Below are 20,021 nucleotides of genomic sequence, written 5' to 3' on the forward strand. Positions count from 1 at the left end.
CATGAGTAGAGACATTGGAGAGCTGAGTGAGTCTGATGGGAGAGCCAGACTGAGAAGAGAAGAGCCAGACTTGAGAGAGAAAAGAGCCAGACTTGAGCAGAGAAGAACCAGACTTGAGCAGAGAAGAACCAAATGAGCTAGCCAGCTTGTGGAGTGGACCAGTAACCAGATCAAGACTGAGAGCACAAGAGGAGAGGCTCCAGGAGATAGCCAAAACCGTGGGCCTTGGTTCAAGGCAAGGAGATCAAGATAAACCAGCTTGTTGGTTTAATTTAATTACTTTGTAAGGTTTTGGTTATTGGGCTTTCATTTAATTTAAACCAAAGACAATTAGGATTAGAATTAGAATTAAACCACCTTGGTTTAGCATTAGGGTTTTCGATTTTCACTTTAAGAACATGGGGGCTGCAGCCTTGTTTTCTCAACTTTCAATCTAAGAATTATTCAGTCAACTTTGTTGTCTTGTCTCTAGCTTTCTCTGTTCAGCTCTAGAACATTGATCTCACTTAAAGGAAGGAATTCCTGTGAATCCCATCTTAGACAATACAAGGTGATCTTGTGTCTTTGAGTAGCAAACCATCCTTGGCGCCAACCCATAGGCTCAGGGAGACGTCCACAGTTCAAAGGAGAGCTAGTAGCCTCTTAGAACATCCTCTATCCATCCACCTTCAAGTGATCCAGAGTTTAAGCCATACCCAGGCTGCACCAAGTGGTATCAGAGCCACTTGAAGGTTAGGGTTTGCAATTTGACTACTCAGATCATTCATTCCATCAAACACTTCTCTTATCTTTCTATCTGTTGTAAGCCAGCTGAGCCAACCCTGCAAATCAAAAAAAAAAAGAAAGAAAAGATCTCTGATCCAAATCAAAAAAAAATATATAGCTGAAGAGTAATCCAGCTAGCTGAGGAGAAATCCAGCTCAGGGTGGTAAAGTCAGCTGGTGCCTAAATCTCTTAATACTTCCTATCTGATTCATTGGGGTTTTAGTTCTAGATCTTAAGTGTAGAACTTTGTTTTTCAACTGAACTTGTGGGAAGAGCTGAGACTTGGCGATTTGAAAACTTGAGTGAGAGAGAGATATAATTTTGTTCCTGGCTTTGTGTTTTCTCTAACTATTTCAGGAACAATGAGTGAAGAGAGGCGAGATGGAAAGCAACCTGAGAGTTCAGGAGAACCGGCTGTCCAGCAAATCAACCTCAACCAAGTTCAATTTGAGGCTATGATAGCTGAGATAACCAGAAGAATGCAAAACACTTACAACCGTGTTCAACAAGCTAATGAAACTTTACCTGGTGATAATGCAGGGCAAGAGAGGGACGCGGTTGCTGCTGGAGTTCAGAGAGCACGCATTGGACCTATAAGAGGGCAACGAGTTGAGCTTAGGGGTCGTGGGATTTATGGAGAACATTATCAAGAAGATTCAGCTGATGAAAGTGATGATGGATCTCAGGCTAGTCATCATGGTAGAAATCACAACCGCAGGCGACCAGCTACTGATAACCTAGGCAATCTCAAGCTTAGAATCCCTCCATTCCATGGGAAGAATGATCCTGATGCTTACTTAGAGTGGGAGAAGAAGATTGAACTGGTTTTCAATTGCCAACAGTTCACTGAGGAGAGGAAAGTGAGACTAGCAGCTACTGAATTCTGTGGTTATGCTATTAGCTGGTGGGATCAGATTGCTACTACCAGGAGACGCAATGAGAGCCTCAGGTAGCTTCATGGTTTGAGATGAAAACTGTGATGAAGAAGAGATTTGTTCCTAATCACTATGGAAGAGATCTACACCAGAAGTTGAGAAGGCTTTCTCAAGGATCTAAGAGTGTAGAGGACTATCACCAGGAGATGGAAACACTCATGTTGAAAGCTGACTTAGAAGAAGAAGTAGAAGCTACTATGGCTAGATTCCAAGGAGGTCTTAACAGAGATATACAAGATAGGTTGGAGCTACAAGAGTATGAGGACATGGATGAACTGCTACATAAGGCTATTTTGATTGAGCAGCAGAACAAGAGGAAGAGCTCTACCCGGTCTTCATACACTCCTGCCTCAAAACCGGCCTACTCCAAGGAAGATAAGCCAGGGGATAAGTCCAAAGAAGGGTCTTCTTCAGTGGAGAACAAGAGAGATGACAAGGGTAAAGGAGTAGCCACACCTACTAAGACCAGGAACATTAAGTGTTTCAAGTGTCATGGCTTTGGTCACTATGCTAATGAGTGCACCAACAAGAAGGTGATGACTATCTTAGCCGACGGGGAGGTGATATCTGAAGAGGAGGACGCCGGCCAAGAGTCTGATGAGGAAGGCGTGGAGTACCCTGTCCGTGGAGAGCTATTAGTCACCAGGAGACTTCTCAATGCTCAACCTAAACCCAAAGAAGATGAGCAAAGGGAAAACTTGTTTCACACCAGATGCTTGATTCAAGAAAAGGTTTGTAGCTTGATCATTGATGGAGGAAGTTGTACTAATGTAGCAAGTGCTGAGTTGGTGGAGAAGTTGGGTCTTCAAGTGTTCAAGCATCCTAAGCCATATCTGTTGCAATGGATCAATGATGAGGGAGGATTAAAGATCACCAAGCAAGTGAAGGTATTGCTATCAGTGGGAAAGTACCAGGATGAGATCACTTGTGATGTAGCACCCCTGGAAGCTAGCCACATCCTTCTTGGACGTCCATGGCAGTATGATAAGAGATCAGTACATGATGGCTTTACCAACAGATACACTTTTATCCATAAGGAGAAACAAGTTACCCTGGCGCCAATGACCCCTCAGGAGGTACACCAGGATCAGATGCATCTCAAAATGAAGAGAGGAGAGTCCAAGGCCGCCAGCAAATCCTTGCTTCTTGAAGAGACCAGCCAGGTAAGTAAACTCAACCTCTTTGCTACTGCTAAAGATATCAAAACTGCTGTGATTGAACAATCAAATTTGATACTAGTAGTTTACAAAGAATTGTTGAGCTCTACTACTAACCCTGCTCCTGAGATTCCAGAGGAGATTGAGTGTCTTTTGCAGGAGTATAGAGATGTGTTCCCAGAGGACAATCCCATAGGTCTGCCGCCTATTAGGGGAATAGAGCACCAGATTGACTTTGTACCAGGAGCTACTTTACCAAACCGTCCAGCATACAGGACCAACCCTGTGGAGACTAAGGAGCTTCAGAAACAAGTCAATGAGCTAATGGAGAAGGGACATATCAGGGAGAGTATGAGTCCTTGTGCTGTACCTGTCCTCTTGGTGCCAAAAAAAGATGGAAGCTGGAGGATGTGTGTGGACTGCAGAGCCATCAACAACATAACAGTTAAGTAAGTACAGACATCCTATTCCTCGCTTAGATGATATGCTAGATGAGTTACATGGTTCATGTGTCTTTTCTAAAATTGATTTAAAGAGTGGTTACCACCAGATTAGAATGAAAGAAGGAGATGAGTGGAAAACTGCCTTTAAAACTAAGCTAGGATTGTATGAATGGCTTGTGATGCCTTTTGGGCTTACTAATGCACCTAGTACCTTCATGAGATTAATGAATCATGTCTTGAGAGCTTTGATAGGACGATTTGTAGTTGTTTACTTTGATGATATCCTGATTTACAGCAAGACTATGAAAGAACATGTTAATCACTTGAAGCAAGTTCTAGATGTGCTTAGAAAAGAAAATCTGTATGCTAACTATAAGAAGTGCTCTTTTGGCACAGATAACCTTGTCTTTTTAGGTTTTGTTGTGACTTCACAGGGCATACAGGTTGATGAGGAAAGGTGAAGGCTATCAGGGAGTGGCCGATTCCTAAATCTATTGGAGAGGTCAGAAGTTTTCATGGACTTGCTGGCTTCTACCGGAGGTTTGTGAGAGATTTCAGTACAGTTGCAGCACCCCTGACTGAAGTAGTCAAGAAGAGTGTAGGTTTCACTTGGGGACCAGCACAAGAAGAGGCATTTCAAATGCTAAAAGAGAAGTTAACAAGTGCTCCCTTACTTGCACTTCCTGACTTTTCTAAGACTTTTGAAATTGAATGTGATGCATCTGGTATTGGAATTGGAGCTGTGTTGATGCAGGATAAGAAACCCATAGCTTATTTCAGTGAGAAGCTAGGAGGCGCCACCTTAAACTATCCTACCTATGACAAGGAGCTGTATGCCTTGGTGAGAGCTTTACAAGTGTGGCAACATTACTTGTGGCCTAAGGAGTTTGTGATCCATACAGATCATGAATCCCTTAAACATCTCAAAGGGCAACAGAAGCTGAACAAGAGACACGCCAGGTGGGTGGAGTTCATTGAGACCTTTCCTTATGTCATTCACTACAAGAAAGGTAAGGAGAACGTAGTGGCTGATGCACTCTCCAGAAGGTATACTCTTTTATCTTCAATGGAAACTAAACTCTTAGGATTTGAACACATCAAATCTTGCTATGCTAATGATCCTGAGTTTAAAGATGTGTTTAGAGAATCTGAGAAACATGCTAGTGGAAAATTCTATCAAGTAAAAGGATTTCTTTTCTATGATAACCGCCTGTGTGTTCCTAGTGGTTCTTTGAGAGAATTGTATGTTAGGGAAGCTCACGCAGGAGGGCTGATGGGACACTTTGGGGTCGCCAAAACACTCTCCACCTTGCAGGAGCACTTCTACTGGCCGAGTATGAAGAAAGAAGTGGAGCGTGTGTGCTCAAGGTGTGTCGTGTGCAAGCAAGCCAAGTCTAAGGTCCAACCAACAGGTTTGTATACACCTCTCCCTATTCCTACTGCACCATGGATTGATATCTCTATGGACTTTGTCTTAGGATTGCCTAGAACTAGGAAAGGAAGAGATAGCATCTTTGTGGTTGTTGATAGATTTTCTAAGATGGCTCACTTCATACCTTGTCATAAAACTGATGATGCATCTTTGGTAGCTGATCTATTCTTTAGAGAAGTTGTTAGATTGCATGGTATGCCTAGGACTATAGTTTCTGATAGAGATACTAAGTTCCTTAGCTATTTCTGGAAAACTCTGTGGGGAAAGTTGGGAACTAAGCTATTGTTTTCAACTACTTGTCATCCCCAAACTGATGGTCAAACTGAATCAGTCAATAGGACATTGTCTACTCTTTTGCGTGCCATCATTAAGAGTAACATTAGGACATGGGAGGATTGTTTACCACATGTAGAGTTTGCATATAACAGAGCAGTGCATTCAGCTACTAAACTCTCTCCTTTTCAAGTTGTTTATGGGTTTTAACCCATTGTCTCCTCTTGATTTATTTGCTTTACCTTTAAAAGAACAAACTAACCTTGATGGCAAGCAAAAGGCCGAGTTTGTTTTGTCTTTGCATGAACAGGTCAGGAAGAACATTGAGGAGAGGACCAAGATGTATGAGAGGCAGAAGAACAAGGGGCGCAAGGAGCTAGTACTTGAACCGGTGATCTTGTGTGGATTCACATGAGAAAGAGAGGTTTCCTGTTGAGAGGAAATCAAAGTTGCTGCCAAGGAAAGATGGACCTTTCAAAGTGCTGAAGAGAATCAACAACAATGCCTACCAGATTGATCTTGAAGGAAAATACACAATCAGTTCTACTTTCAATGTTTCTGACTTGGATCCTTTTATTGCAGATGATTTGGATTTGAGGTCAAATCCTTTTAAAGGAGGAGGGGATGGTGTAGCCATGAGTAGAGACATTGGAGAGCTGAGTGAGTCTGATGAGGAGAGCCAGACTTGAGAGAGAAGAGCCAGACTTGAGCAGAGAAGAACCAGAGCCAGACTTGAGCAGAGAAGAACCAGACTTGAGCAGAGAAGAACCAAATGAGCTAGCCAGCTTGTGGAGTGGACCAGTAACCAGATCAAGACTGAGAGCACAAGAGGAGAGGCTCCAGGAGATAGCCAAAACCGTGGGCCTTGGTTCAAGGCAAGGAGATCAAGATAAACCAGCTTGTTGGTTTAATTTAATTACTTTGTAAGGGTTTTGGTTATTGGGCTTTCATTTAATTTAAACCAAAGACAATTAGGATTAGAATTAGAATTAAACCACCTTGGTTTAGCATTAGGGTTTTCGATTTTCACTTTAAGAACATGGGGGCTGCAGCCTTGTTTTCTCAACTTTCAATCTAAGAATTATTCAGTCAACTTTGTTGTCTTGTCTCTAGCTTTCTCTGTTCAGCTCTAGAACATTGATCTCACTTAAAGGAAGGAATTCCTGTGAATCCCATCTTAGACAATACAAGGTGATCTTGTGTCTTTGAGTAGCAAACCATCCTTGGCGCCAACCCATAGGCTCAGGGAGACGTCCACAGTTCAAAGGAGAGCTAGTAGCCTCTTAGAACATCCTCTATCCATCCACCTTCAAGTGATCCAGAGTTTAAGCCATACCCAGGCTGCACCAGATTCATCCTGGTTCGATTGGAACAACGAAGAAGTTGTCTTATTCCCAAACTGGAAAACTGGAATCAACTGATTTGAAAGTGGGATAACTTCATCTTCCCAGCTCCTATGAGATTTTTTTCAGCTTCCTGGCATTCTACACCACTTTATGTATCCATATCAAGCTTCTTACAAAGTGATTCATCCTGGTTCGATTGGAACGACGAAGAAGTTGTCTTATTCCCAAACTGGGAAACTAGAATCAACTGATTTGAAAGTGGGATAACTCCTTCTTGCCAACTCCTATGAGATTTATTCAACTTCATGGTCATTCTCCACCACTTTATGTATCCATATCAAGCTTCTTACAAAGTGATTAATCCTGGTTCGATTGGAACACCAAAGAAGTTGCCTTATTCCCAAACTGGGAAACTGGAATCAACTGATTTGAAAGTGGGATAACTCCTTCTTCCCAACTCCTATGAGATTTATTCAACTTCCTTGTCATTCTCCACCAGTTTATGTATCCAAATCAAGCTTCTTACAAAGTGATTCATCCTGGTTCGATTGGAACGACGAAGAAGTTGTCATATTCCCAAACTGGGAAACTGGAATCAACTGATTTGAAAGTGGGATATAACTCCTTCTTGCCAACTCCTATGAGATTTATTAAACTTCATGGTCATTCTTCACCACTTTATGTATCCATATCAAGATTCTTACAAAGTGATTCATCCTAGCTCGATTGGAACGACGAAGAAGTTGTCATATTCCCAAACTGGAAACTGGAATCAACTGATTTGAAAGTGGGATATAACTCCTTCTTGCCAACTCCTATGAGATTTATTAAACTTCATGGTCATTCTCCACCACTTTATGTATCCATATCAAGCTTCTTACAAAGTGATTCATCCTGGTTCGATTGGAACGACGAAGAAGTTGTCATATTCCCAAACTGGGAAACTGGAATCAACTGATTTGAAAGTGGGATAACTTCTTCTTCCCAACTCCTATGAGATTTATTCAACTTCCTGGTCATTCTCCACCACTTTATGTATCCATATCAAGCTTCTTACAAAGTGATTCATCCTAGTTCGATTGGAACGACGAAGAAATTGTCTTATTCCCAAACTGGGAAACTGGAATCAACTGATTTGAAAGTGGGATATAACTCCTTCTTGCCAACTCCTATGAGATTTATTCAACTTCATGGTCATTCTCCACCACTTTATGTATCCATATCAAGCTTCTCACAGAGTGATTCATCCTGGTTCGATAGGAACGACGAAGAAGTTGTCTTATTCCCAAACTGGGAAACTGGAATCAACTGATTTGAAAGTGGGATATTACTCCTTCTTGCCAACTCCTATGAGATTTATTCAACTTCCTGGTCATTCTCCACCACTTTATGTATCCATATCAAGCTTCTTAGAAAGTGATTCATCCTAGTTCGATTGGAACGACGAAGAAATTGTCTTTTTCCCAAACTGGGAAACTGGAATCAACTGATTTGAAAGCGGGATATAACTCCTTCTTGCCAACTCCTATGAGATTTTTTCAACTTCATGGTCATTCTCCACCACTTCCTGTATCCATATCAAGCTTCTTACAAAGTGATTCATCCTGGTTCGATAGGAACGACGAAGAAGTTGTCATATTCCCAAACTGGGAAACTGGAATCAACTGATTTGAAAGTGGGATATAACTCCTTCTTGCCAACTCCTATGAGATTTATTAAACTTCATGGTCATTCTCCACCACTTTATGTATCCATATCAAGCTTCTTACAAAGTGATTCATCCTAGTTCGATTGGAACGACGATGAAGTTGTCTTATTCCCAAACTGGGAATTTGGAATCAACTGATTTGAAAGTGGGATATAACTCCTTTCGGCCAACTCCTATGAGATTTATTAAACTTCATGGTCATTCTCCACCACTTTATGTATCCATATCAAGCTTCTTACAAAGTGATTCATCCTAGTTCGATTGGAACGACGAAGAAGTTGTCATATTCCCAAACTGGGAAACTGGAATCAACTGATTTGAAAGTGGGATAACTCCTTCTTCCCAACTCCTATGAGATTTATTCAACTTCCTGGTCATTCTCCACCACTTTATGTATCCATGTCAAGCTTCTTACAAAGTGATTCATCCTGGTTCGATTGGAACGACGAAGAAGTTGTCATATTCCCAAACTGGGAAACTGGAATCAACTGATTTGAAAGTGGGATAACTTCATCTTCCCAGCTCCTATGAGATTTTTTTCATCTTCCTGGTCATTCTACACCACTTTATGTATCCATATCAAGCTTCTTACAAAGTGATTCATCCTAGTTCGATTGGAACGACGAAGAAGTTGTCTTATTCCCAAATTGGGAAACTGGAATCAATTGATTTGAAAGTGGGATAACTCCTTCTTCCCTACTCCTATGAGATTTTTTCAACTTCCTGGTCACCACTTTATGTATTCATATCAAGTTTCTTACAAAGGGATTCATCCTGGTTCGATTGGAACGACGAAGAAGTTGTCATATTCCCAAACTGGGAAACTGGAATCAACTGATTTCAAAGTGGGATATAACTCCTTCTTGCCAACTCCTATGAGATTTATTAAACTTCATGGTCATTCTTCACCACTTTATGTATCCATATCAAGATTCTTACAAAGTGATTCATCCTAGCTCGATTGGAACGACGAAGAAGTTGTCATATTCCCAAACTGGAAAACTGGAATCAACTGATTTGAAAGTGGGATATAACTCCTTCTTCCCAACTCCTATGAGATTTATTCAAATTCCTGGTCATTCTCCACCACTTTATGTATCCATATCAAGCTTCTTACAAAGTGATTCATCCTGGTTCGATTGGAACGACGAAGAAGTTGCCTTATCCCAAACTGGGAAACTGGAATCAACTGATTTGAAAGTGGGATAACTTCTTCTTCCCAACTCCTATGAGATTTATTCAACTTCCTGGTCATTCTCCACCACTTTATGTATCCATATCAAGCTTCTTACAAAGTGATTCATCCTAGTTCGATTGGAACGACGAAGAAGTTGTCTTATTCCCAAACTGGAAAACTGGAATCAACTGATTTGAAAGTGGGATATAACTCCTTCTTGCCAACTCCTATGAGATTTATTCAACTTCATGGTCATTCTCCACCACTTTCTGTATCCATATCAAGCTTCTTACAGAGTGATTCATCCTGGTTCGATAGGAACGACGAAGAAGTTGTCTTATTCCCAAACTGGGAAACTGGAATCAACTGATTTGAAAGTGGGATATTACTCCTTCTTGCCAACTCCTATGAGATTTTTTCAACTTCCTGGTCATTCTCCACCACTTTATGTATCCATATCAAGCTTCTTACAAAGTGATTCATCCTGGTTCGATTGGAACGACGATGAAGTTGTCTTATTCCCAAACTGGGAATTTGGAATCAACTGATTTGAAAGTGGGATATAACTCCTTTCGGCCAACTCCTATGAGATTTATTAAACTTCATGGTCATTCTCCACCACTTTATGTATCCATATCAAGCTTCTTACAAAGTGATTCATCCTAGTTCGATTGGAACGACGAAGAAGTTGTCATATTCCCAAACTGGGAAACTGTAATCAACTGATTTGAAAGTGGGATAACTCCTTCTTCCCAACTCCTTTGAGATTTATTCAACTTCCTGGTCATTCTCCACCACTATATGTATCCATGTCAAGCTTCTTACAAAGTGATTCATCCTGGTTCGATTGGAACGACGAAGAAGTTGTCATATTCCCAAACTGGGAAACTGGAATCAACTGATTTGAAAGTGGGATAACTTCATCTTCCCAGCTCCTATGAGATTTTTTTCATCTTCCTGGTCATTCTACACCACTTTATGTATCCATATCAAGCTTCTTACAAAGTGATTCATCCTGGTTCGATTGGAACGACGAAGAAGTTGTCTTATTCCCAAACTGGGAAACTGGAATCAACTGATTTGAAAGTGGGATAACTCCTTCTTCCCTACTCCTATGAGATTTTTTCAACTTCCTGGTCATTCTCCACCACTTTATGTATTCATATCAAGCTTCTTACAAAGTGATTCATCCAGGTTCGATTGGAACGACGAAGAAGTTGTCTTATTCCCAAACTGGGAAACTAGAATCAACTGATTTGAAAGTGGGATAACTCCTTCTTCCCAACTCCTATGAGATTTATTCAACTTCCTTGTCATTCTCCACCAGTTTATGTATCCAAATCAACCTTCTTACAAAGTGATTCATCCTGGTTCGATTGGAACGACGAAGAAGTTGTCATATTCCCAAACTGGGAAACTGGAATCAACTGATTTCAAAGTGGGATATAACTCCTTCTTGCCAACTCCTATGAGATTTATTAAACTTCATGGTCATTCTTCACCACTTTATGTATCCATATCAAGATTCTTACAAAGTGATTCATCCTAGCTCGATTGGAACGACGAAGAAGTTGTCATATTCCCAAACTGGAAAACTGGAATCAACTGATTTGAAAGTGGGATATAACTCCTTCTTCCCAACTCCTATGAGATTTATTCAAATTCCTGGTCATTCTCCACCACTTTATGTATCCATATCAAGCTTCTTACAAAGTGATTCATCCTAGTTCGATTGGAACGACGAAGAAATTGTCTTATTCCCAAACTGGGAAACTGGAATCAACTGATTTGAAAGTGGGATATAACTCCTTCTTGCCAACTCCTATGAGATTTTTTCAACTTCATGGTCATTCTCCACCACTTTATGTATCCATATCAAGATTCTTACAAAGTGATTCATCCTGGTTCGATTGGAACGACGAAGAAGTTGTCTTATTCCCAAACTGGAAAACTGGAATCAACTGATTTGAAAGTGGGATAACTTCATCTTCCCAGCTCCTATGAGATTTTTTTCAGCTTCCTGGTCATTCTACACCACTTTATGTATCCATTTCAAGCTTCTTACAAAGTGATTCATCCTTGTTCGATTGGAACGACGAAGAAGTTGTCTTATTCCCAAACTGGGAAACTGGAATCAACTGATTTGAAAGTGGGATAACTCCTTCTTCCCTACTCCTATGAGATTTATTCAACTTCCTGGTCATTCTCCACCACTTTATGTATTCATATCAAGCTTCTTACAAAGTGATTCATCCTGGTTCGATTGGAACGACGAAGAAGTTGTCTTATTCCCAAACTGGGAAACTGGAATCAACTGATTTCAAAGTGGGATAACTTCATCTTCCCAGCTCCTATGAGATTTTTTTCAGCTTCCTGGCATTCTACACCACTTTATGTATCCATATCAAGCTTCTTACAAACTGATTCATCCTAGTTCGATTGGAACGACGAAGAAGTTGTCTTATTCCCAAACTGGGAAACTGGAATCAACTGATTTGAAAGTGGGATAACTACTTCTTCCCAACTCCTATGAGATTTATTCAACTTCCTGGTCATTCTCCACCAGTTTATGTATCCAAATCAAGCTTCTTACAAAGTGATTCATCCAGGTTCGATTGGAACGACGAAGAAGTTGTCTTATTCCCAAACTGGGAAACTAGAATCAACTGATTTGAAAGTGGGATAACTCCTATGAGATTTATTCAACTTCATGGTCATTCTCCACCACTTTATGTATCCATATCAAGCTTCTTACAAAGTGATTAATCCTGGTTCGATTGGAACACCAAAGAAGTTGCCTTATTCCCAAACTGGGAAACTGGAATCAACTGATTTGAAAGTGGGATAACTCCTTCTTCCCAACTCCTATGAGATTTATTCAACTTCCTGGTCATTCTCCACCAGTTTATGTATCCAAATCAAGCTTCTTACAAAGTGATTCATCCTGGTTCGATTGGAACGACGAAGAAGTTGTCTTATTCCCAAACTGGGAAACTGGAATCAACTGATTTGAAAGTGGGATAACTCCTTCTTCCCAACTCCTATGAGATTTATTCAACTTCCTGGTCATTCTCCACCACTTTATGTATCCATAATCAAGCTTCTTACAAAGTGATTCATCCTGGTTCGATTGGAACGACGAAGAAGTTGTCATATTCCCAAACTGGGAAACTGGAATCAACTGATTTGAAAGTGGGATAACTTCTTCTTCCCAGCTCCTATGAGATTTTTTTCATCTTCCTGGTCATTCTACACCACTTTATGTATCCATATCAAGCTTCTTACAAAGTGATTCATCCTAGTTCGATTGGAACGACGAAGAAGTTGTCTTATTCCCAAATTGGGAAACTGGAATCAATTGATTTGAAAGTGGGATAACTCCTTCTTCCCTACTCCTATGAGATTTTTTCAACTTCCTGGTCATTCTCCACCACTTTATGTATCCATATCAAGCTTCTTACAAAGTGATTCATCCTGGTTCGATTGGAACGACGAAGAAGTTGTCTTATTCCCAAACTGGGAAATTGGAATCAACTGATTTGAAAGTGGGATAACTCCTTCTTCCCAACTCCTATGAGATTTATTCAACTTCCTGGTCATTCTCTACCAGTTAATGTATCCATATCAAGCTTCTTACAAAGTGATTCATCCTAGTTCGATTGGAACGACGAAGAAGTTGTCTTTTTCCCAAACTGGGAAACCGGAATCAACTGATTTGAAAGTGGGATAACTCCTTTTTCCCAACTCCTATGAGATTTATTCAACTTCCTGGTCATTCTCCACCACTTGATGTATCCATATCAAGCATCTTACAAAGTGATTCATCCTGGTTCGATTGGAACGACGAAGAAGTTGTCTTATTCCCAAACTGGGAAACTGGAATCAACTGATTTGAAAGTGGGATAACTCCTTCTTCCAACTCCTATGAGATTTATTCAACTTCATGGTCATTCTCCACCACTTTATGTATCCATATCAAGCTTCTTACAAAGTGATTCATCCTGTTCGATTGGAACGACGAAGAAGTTGTCTTATTCCCAAACTGGGAAACTGGAATCAACTGATTTGAAAGTGGGATAACTCCTTCTTCCAACTCCTATGAGATTTATTAACTTCCTGGCATTCTACACCACTTTATGTATCCATATCAAGCTTCTTACAAAGTGATTCATCCTGGTTCGATTGGAACGACGAAGAAGTTGTCTTATTCCCAAACTGGGAAACTGGAATCAACTGATTTGAAAGTGGGATAACTACTTCTTCCCAACTCCTATGAGATTTATTCAACTTCCTGGTCATTCTCCACCACTTTATGTATCCATATCAAGCTTCTTACAAAGTGATTCATCCTGGTTCGATTGGAACGACGAAGAAGTTGTCTTATTCCCAAACTGGGAAACTAGAATCAACTGATTTGAAAGTGGGATAACTCCTTCTTGCCAACTCCTATGAGATTTATTCAACTTCATGGTCATTCTCCACCACTTTATGTATCCATATCAAGCTTCTTACAAAGTGATTCATCCTGGTTCGATTGGAACGACGAAGAAGTTGTCTTATTCCCAAACTGGGAAACTGGAATCACCTGATTTGAAAGTGGGATAACTCCTATGAGATTTATTCAACTTCCTGGTCATTCTCCACCAGTTTATGTATCCAAATCAAGCTTCTTACAAAGTGATTCATCCTGGTTCGATTGGAACGACGAAGAAGTTGTCTTATTCCCAAACTGGGAAACTGGAATCAACTGATTTGAAAGTGGGATAACTCCTTCTTCCCAACTCCTATGAGATTTATTCAACTTCCTGGTCATTCTCCACCACTTTATGTATTCATATCAAGCTTCTTACAAAGTGATTCATCCTGGTTCGATTGGAACGACGAAGAAGTTGTCTTATTCCCAAACTGGGAAACTGGAATCAACTGATTTGAAAGTGGGATATAACTCCTTCTTGCCAACTCCTATGAGATTTATTAAACTTCATGGTCATTCTCCACCACTTTATGTATCCATATCAAGCTTCTTACAAAGTGATTCATCCTGGTTCGATTGGAACGACGAAGAAGTTGTCTTATTCCCAAACTGGGAAACTGGAATCAACTGATTTGAAAGTGGGATAACTCCTTCTTCCAACTCCTATGAGATTTATTCAACTTCCTGGTCATTCTCCACCACTTTATGTATCCATATCAAGCTTCTTACAAAGTGATTCATCCTGGTTCGATTGGAACGACGAAGAAGTTGTCTTATTCCCAAACTGGGAAACTGGAATCAACTGATTTGAAAGTGGGATAAACTCCTTCTTCCAACTCCTATGAGATTTATTCAACTTCCTGGTCATTCTCCACCACTTTATGTATCCATATCAAGCTTCTTACAAAGTGATTCATCCTGGTTCGATTGGAACGACGAAGAAGTTGTCTTATTCCCAAACTGGGAAACTGGAATCAACTGATTTGAAAGTGGGATAACTCCTTCTTCCCAACTCCTATGAGATTTATTCAACTTCATGGTCATTCTCCACCACTTTATGTATCCATATCAAGCTTCTTACAAAGTGATTCATCCTGGTTCGATTGGAACGACGAAGAAGTTGTCTTATTCCCAAACTGGGAAACTGGAATCAACTGATTTGAAAGTGGGATAACTCCTTCTTCCCAACTCCTATGAGATTTTTTCAACTTCCTGGTCATTTTCACCACTTTAGGTATCCATATCAAGCTTCTTACAAAGAGATTCATCCTAGTTCGATTGGAACGACGAAGAAGTTGTCTTATTCCCAAACTGGGAAACTGGAATCAACTGATTTGAAAGTGGGATAACTTCTTCTTCCCAACTCCTATGAGATTTATTCAACTTCCTGGTCATTCTCCACCACTTTATGTATCCATATCAAGCTTCTTACAAAGTAATTCATCCTGGTTCGATTGGAACGACGAAGAAGTTGTCTTTTTCCCAAACTGGGAAACCGGAATCAACTGATTTGAAAGTGGGATATAACTCCTTCTTCCAACTCCTATGAGATTTATTCAACTTCCTGGTCATTCTCCACCACTTTATGTATCCATATCAAGCTTCTTACAAAGTGATTCATCCTGGTTCGATTGGAACGACGAAGAAGTTGTCTTATTCCCAAACTGGGAAACTGGAATCAACTGATTTGAAAGTGGGATAACTCCTTCTTCCCAACTCCTATGAGATTTATTCAACTTCCTGGTCATTCTCCACCACTTTATGTATCCATATCAAGCTTCTTACAAAGTGATTCATCCTGGTTCGATTGGAACGACGAAGAAGTTGTCTTATTCCCAAACTGGGAAACTGGAATCAACTGATTTGAAAGTGGGATAACTCCTTCTTCCCAACTCCTATGAGATTTATTCAACTTCCTGGTCATTCTCCACCACTTTATGTATCCATATCAAGCTTCTTACAAAGTGATTCATCCTGGTTCGATTGGAACGACGAAGAAGTTGTCTTATTCCCAAACTGGGAAACTGGAATCAACTGATTTGAAAGTGGGATAACTTCTTCTTCCCAACTCCTATGAGATTTATTCAACTTCCTGGTCATTCTCCACCACTTTATGTATCCATATCAAGCTTCTTACAAAGTGATTCATCCTGGTTCGATTGGAACGACGAAGAAGTTGTCTTATTCCCAAACTGGGAAACTGGAATCAACTGATTTGAAAGTGGGATAACTCCTTCTTCCCAACTCCTATGAGATTTATTCAACTTCCTGGTCATTCTCCACCACTTTATGTATCCATATCAAGCTTCTTACAAAGTGATTCATCCTGGTTCGATTGGAACGACGAAGAAGTTGTCTTATTCCCAAACTGGGAAACTGGAATCAACTGATTTGAAAGTGGGATATAACTCCTTCTTGCCAACTCCTATGAGATTTTTTCAACTTCATGGTCATTCTCCACCACTTTCTGTATCCATATCAAGCTTCTTACAAAGTGATTCATCCTGGTTCGATAGGAACGACGAAGAAGTTGTCTTATTCCCAAACTGGGAAACTGGAATCAACTGATTTGAAAGTGGGATATAACTCCTTCTTGCCAACTCCTATGAGATTTATTAAACTTCATGGTCATTCTCCACCACTTTATGTATCCATATCAAGCTTCTTACAAAGTGATTCATCCTGGTTCGATTGGAACGACGAAGAAGTTGTCTTATTCCCAAACTGGGAAACTGGAATCAACTGATTTGAAAGTGGGATAACTCCTTCTTCCCAACTCCTATGAGATTTATTCAACTTCCTGGTCATTCTCCACCACTTTATGTATCCATATCAAGCTTCTTACAAAGTGATTCATCCTGGTTCGATTGGAACGACGAAGAAGTTGTCTTATTCCCAAACTGGGAAACTGGAATCAACTGATTTGAAAGTGGGATAACTTCTTCTTCCCTACTCCTATGAGATTTATTCAACTTCCTGGTCATTCTCCACCAGTTTATGTATCCAAATCAAGCTTCTTACAAAGTGATTCATCCTGGTTCGATTGGAACGACGAAGAAGTTGTCTTATTCCCAAACTGGTAAACTAGAATCAACTGATTTGAAAGTGGGATATAACTCCTTCTTTCCAACTCCTATGAGATTTATTAAACTTCCTGGTCATTCTCCACCACTTTATGTATCCATATCAAGCTTCTTACAAAGTGATTCATCCTGGTTCGATTGGAACCACGAAGAAGTTGTCATATTCCCAAACTGGGAAACTGGAATCAACTGATTTGAAAGTGGGATAACTTCTTCTTCCCTACTCCTATGAGATTTATTCAACTTCCTGGTCATTCTCCACCAGTTTATGTATCCAAATCAAGCTTCTTACAAAGTGATTCATCCTGGTTCGATTGGAACGACGAAGAAGTTGTCTTATTCCCAAACTGGGAAACTGGAATCAACTGATTTGAAAGTGGGATAACTCCTTCTTCCCAACTCCTATGAGATTTATTCAACTTCCTGGTCATTCTCCACCACTTTATGTATTCATATCAAGCTTCTTACAAAGTGATTCATCCTGGTTCGATTGGAACGACGAAGAAGTTGTCTTATTCCCAAACTGGGAAACTGGAATCAACTGATTTGAAAGTGGGATAACTCCTTCTTCCCAACTCCTATGAGATTTATTCAACTTCCTGGTCATTCTCCACCACTTTATGTATCCATATCAAGCTTCTTACAAAGTGATTCATCCTGGTTCGATTGGAACGACGAAGAAGTTGTCTTATTCCCAAACTGGGAAACTGGAATCAACTGATTTGAAAGTGGGATAACTTCTTCTTCCCAACTCCTATGAGATTTATTCAACTTCCTGGTCATTCTCCACCACTTTATGTATCCATATCAAGCTTCTTACAAAGTGATTCATCCTGGTTCGATTGGAACGACGAAGAAGTTGTCTTATTCCCAAACTGGAAAACTGGAATCAGCTGATTTGAAAGTGGGATAACTTCTTCTTCCCAGCTGCTATGAGATTTATTCAACTTCCTGGTAATACTCCACCACTTTATGTATCCATATCATGCTTCTTACAAAGTGATTCATCCTAGTTTGATTGGAACGACGAAGAAGTTGTCTTATTCCAAAACTGGGAGACTGGAATCAACTGATTTGAAAGTGGGATAACTCCTTCTTGCCAACTCCTATGAGATTTATTCAACTTCATGGTCATTCTCCACCACTTTATGTATCCATATCAAGCTTTTTACAAAGTGATTCATCCTAGTTCGATTGGAACGACGAAGAAATTGTCTTATTCCCAAACTGGGAAACTGGAATCAACTGATTTGAAAGTGGGATAACTCCTTCTTGCCAACTCCTATGAGATTTATTCAACTTCCTGGTCATTCTCCACCACTTTATGTATCCATATCAAGCTTCTTACAAAGTGATTCATCCTGGTTCGATTGGAACGACGAAGAAGTTGTCTTATTCCCAAACTGGGAAACTGGAATCAACTGATTTGAAAGTGGGATAAACTCCTTCTTCCCAACTCCTATGAGATTTATTCAACTTCCTGGTCATTCTCCACCACTTTATGTATCCATATCAAGCTTCTTACAAAGTGATTCATCCTGGTTCGATTGGAACGACGAAGAAGTTGTCTTATTCCCAAACTGGGAAACTGGAATCAACTGATTTGAAAGTGGGATAACTCCTTCTTCCAACTCCTATGAGATTTATTCAACTTCCTGGTCATTCTCCACCACTTTATGTATCCATATCAAGCTTCTTACAAAGTGATTCATCCTGGTTCGATTGGAACGACGAAGAAGTTGTCTTATTCCCAAACTGGGAAACTGGAATCAACTGATTTGAAAGTGGGATAAACTCCTTCTTGCCAACTCCTATGAGATTTATTCAACTTCCTGGTCATTCTCCACCACTTTATGTATCCATATCAAGCTTCTTACAAAGTGATTCATCCTGGTTCGATTGGAACGACGAAGAAGTTGTCTTATTCCCAAACTGGGAAACTGGAATCAACTGATTTGAAAGTGGGATAACTCCTTCTTCCCAACTCCTATGAGATTTATTCAACTTCCTGGTCATTCTCCACCACTTTATGTATCCATATCAAGCTTCTTACAAAGTGATTCATCCTGGTTCGATTGGAACGACGAAGAAGTTGTCTTATTCCCAAACTGGGAAACTGGAATCAACTGATTTGAAAGTGGGATAACTTCTTCTTCCCAACTCCTATGAGATTTATTCAACTTCCTGGTCATTCTCCACCACTTTATGTATCCATATCAAGCTTCTTACAAAGTGATTCATCCTGGTTCGATTGGAACGACGAAGAAGTTGTCTTATTCCCAAACTGGGAAACTGGAATCAACTGATTTGAAAGTGGGATAACTCCTTCTTCCCAACTCCTATGAGATTTATTCAACTTCCTGGTCATTCTCCACCACTTTATGTATCCATATCAAGCTTCTTACAAAGTGATTCATCCTGGTTCGATTGGAACGACGAAGAAGTTGTCTTATTCCCAAACTGGGAAACTGGAATCAACTGATTTGAAAGTGGGATAACTCCTTCTTCCCAACTCCTATGAGATTTATTCAACTTCCTGGTCATTCTCCACCACTTTATGTATCCATATCAAGCTTCTTACAAAGTGATTCATCCTGGTTCGATTGGAACGACGAAGAAGTTGTCTTATTCCCAAACTGGGAAACTGGAATCAACTGATTTGAAAGTGGGATATAACTCCTTCTTGCCAACTCCTATGAGATTTATTCAACTTCCTGGTCATTCTCCACCACTTTATGTATCCATATCAAGCTTCTTACAAAGTGATTCATCCTGGTTCGATTGGAACGACGAAGAAGTTGTCTTATTCCCAAACTGGGAAACTGGAATCAACTGATTTGAAAGTGGGATAACTTCTTCTTCCCAACTCCTATGAGATTTATTCAACTTCCTGGTCATTCTCCACCACTTTATGTATCCATATCAAGCTTCTTACAAAGTGATTCATCCTGGTTCGATTGGAACGACGAAGAAGTTGTCTTATTCCCAAACTGGGAAACTGGAATCAACTGATTTGAAAGTGGGATAACTTCTTCTTCCCAACTCCTATGAGATTTATTCAACTTCCTGGTCATTCTCCACCACTTTATGTATCCATATCAAGCTTCTTACAAAGTGATTCATCCTGGTTCGATTGGAACGACGAAGAAGTTGTCTTATTCCCAAACTGGGAAACTGGAATCAACTGATTTGAAAGTGGGATAAACTCCTTCTTCTTCCAACTCCTAT

The 20,021-nt window shown here is 40.1% G+C and overlaps 1 protein-coding gene across 1 annotated transcript; it reads left to right on the forward strand.

Annotated features, from left to right (window-relative positions):
* The first annotated feature begins 1,744 nt into the window (after positions 1-1,744).
* Positions 1,745-5,420, forward strand: LOC117129779. Its single transcript, XM_033283031.1, has 5 exons — positions 1,745-3,223; positions 3,758-4,025; positions 4,386-4,480; positions 4,552-4,668; positions 5,316-5,420. Exons 1-5 carry the CDS (start codon positions 1,745-1,747, stop codon positions 5,418-5,420), a joined length of 2,064 nt encoding a protein of 687 aa, XP_033138922.1.
* Positions 5,421-20,021: the final 14,601 nt, after the last annotated feature.

This window comes from Brassica rapa, unplaced genomic scaffold, assembly GCF_000309985.2.
Source record: "Brassica rapa cultivar Chiifu-401-42 unplaced genomic scaffold, CAAS_Brap_v3.01 Scaffold0155, whole genome shotgun sequence".
In the NCBI taxonomy this organism is placed as follows: domain Eukaryota; kingdom Viridiplantae; phylum Streptophyta; class Magnoliopsida; order Brassicales; family Brassicaceae; genus Brassica; species Brassica rapa.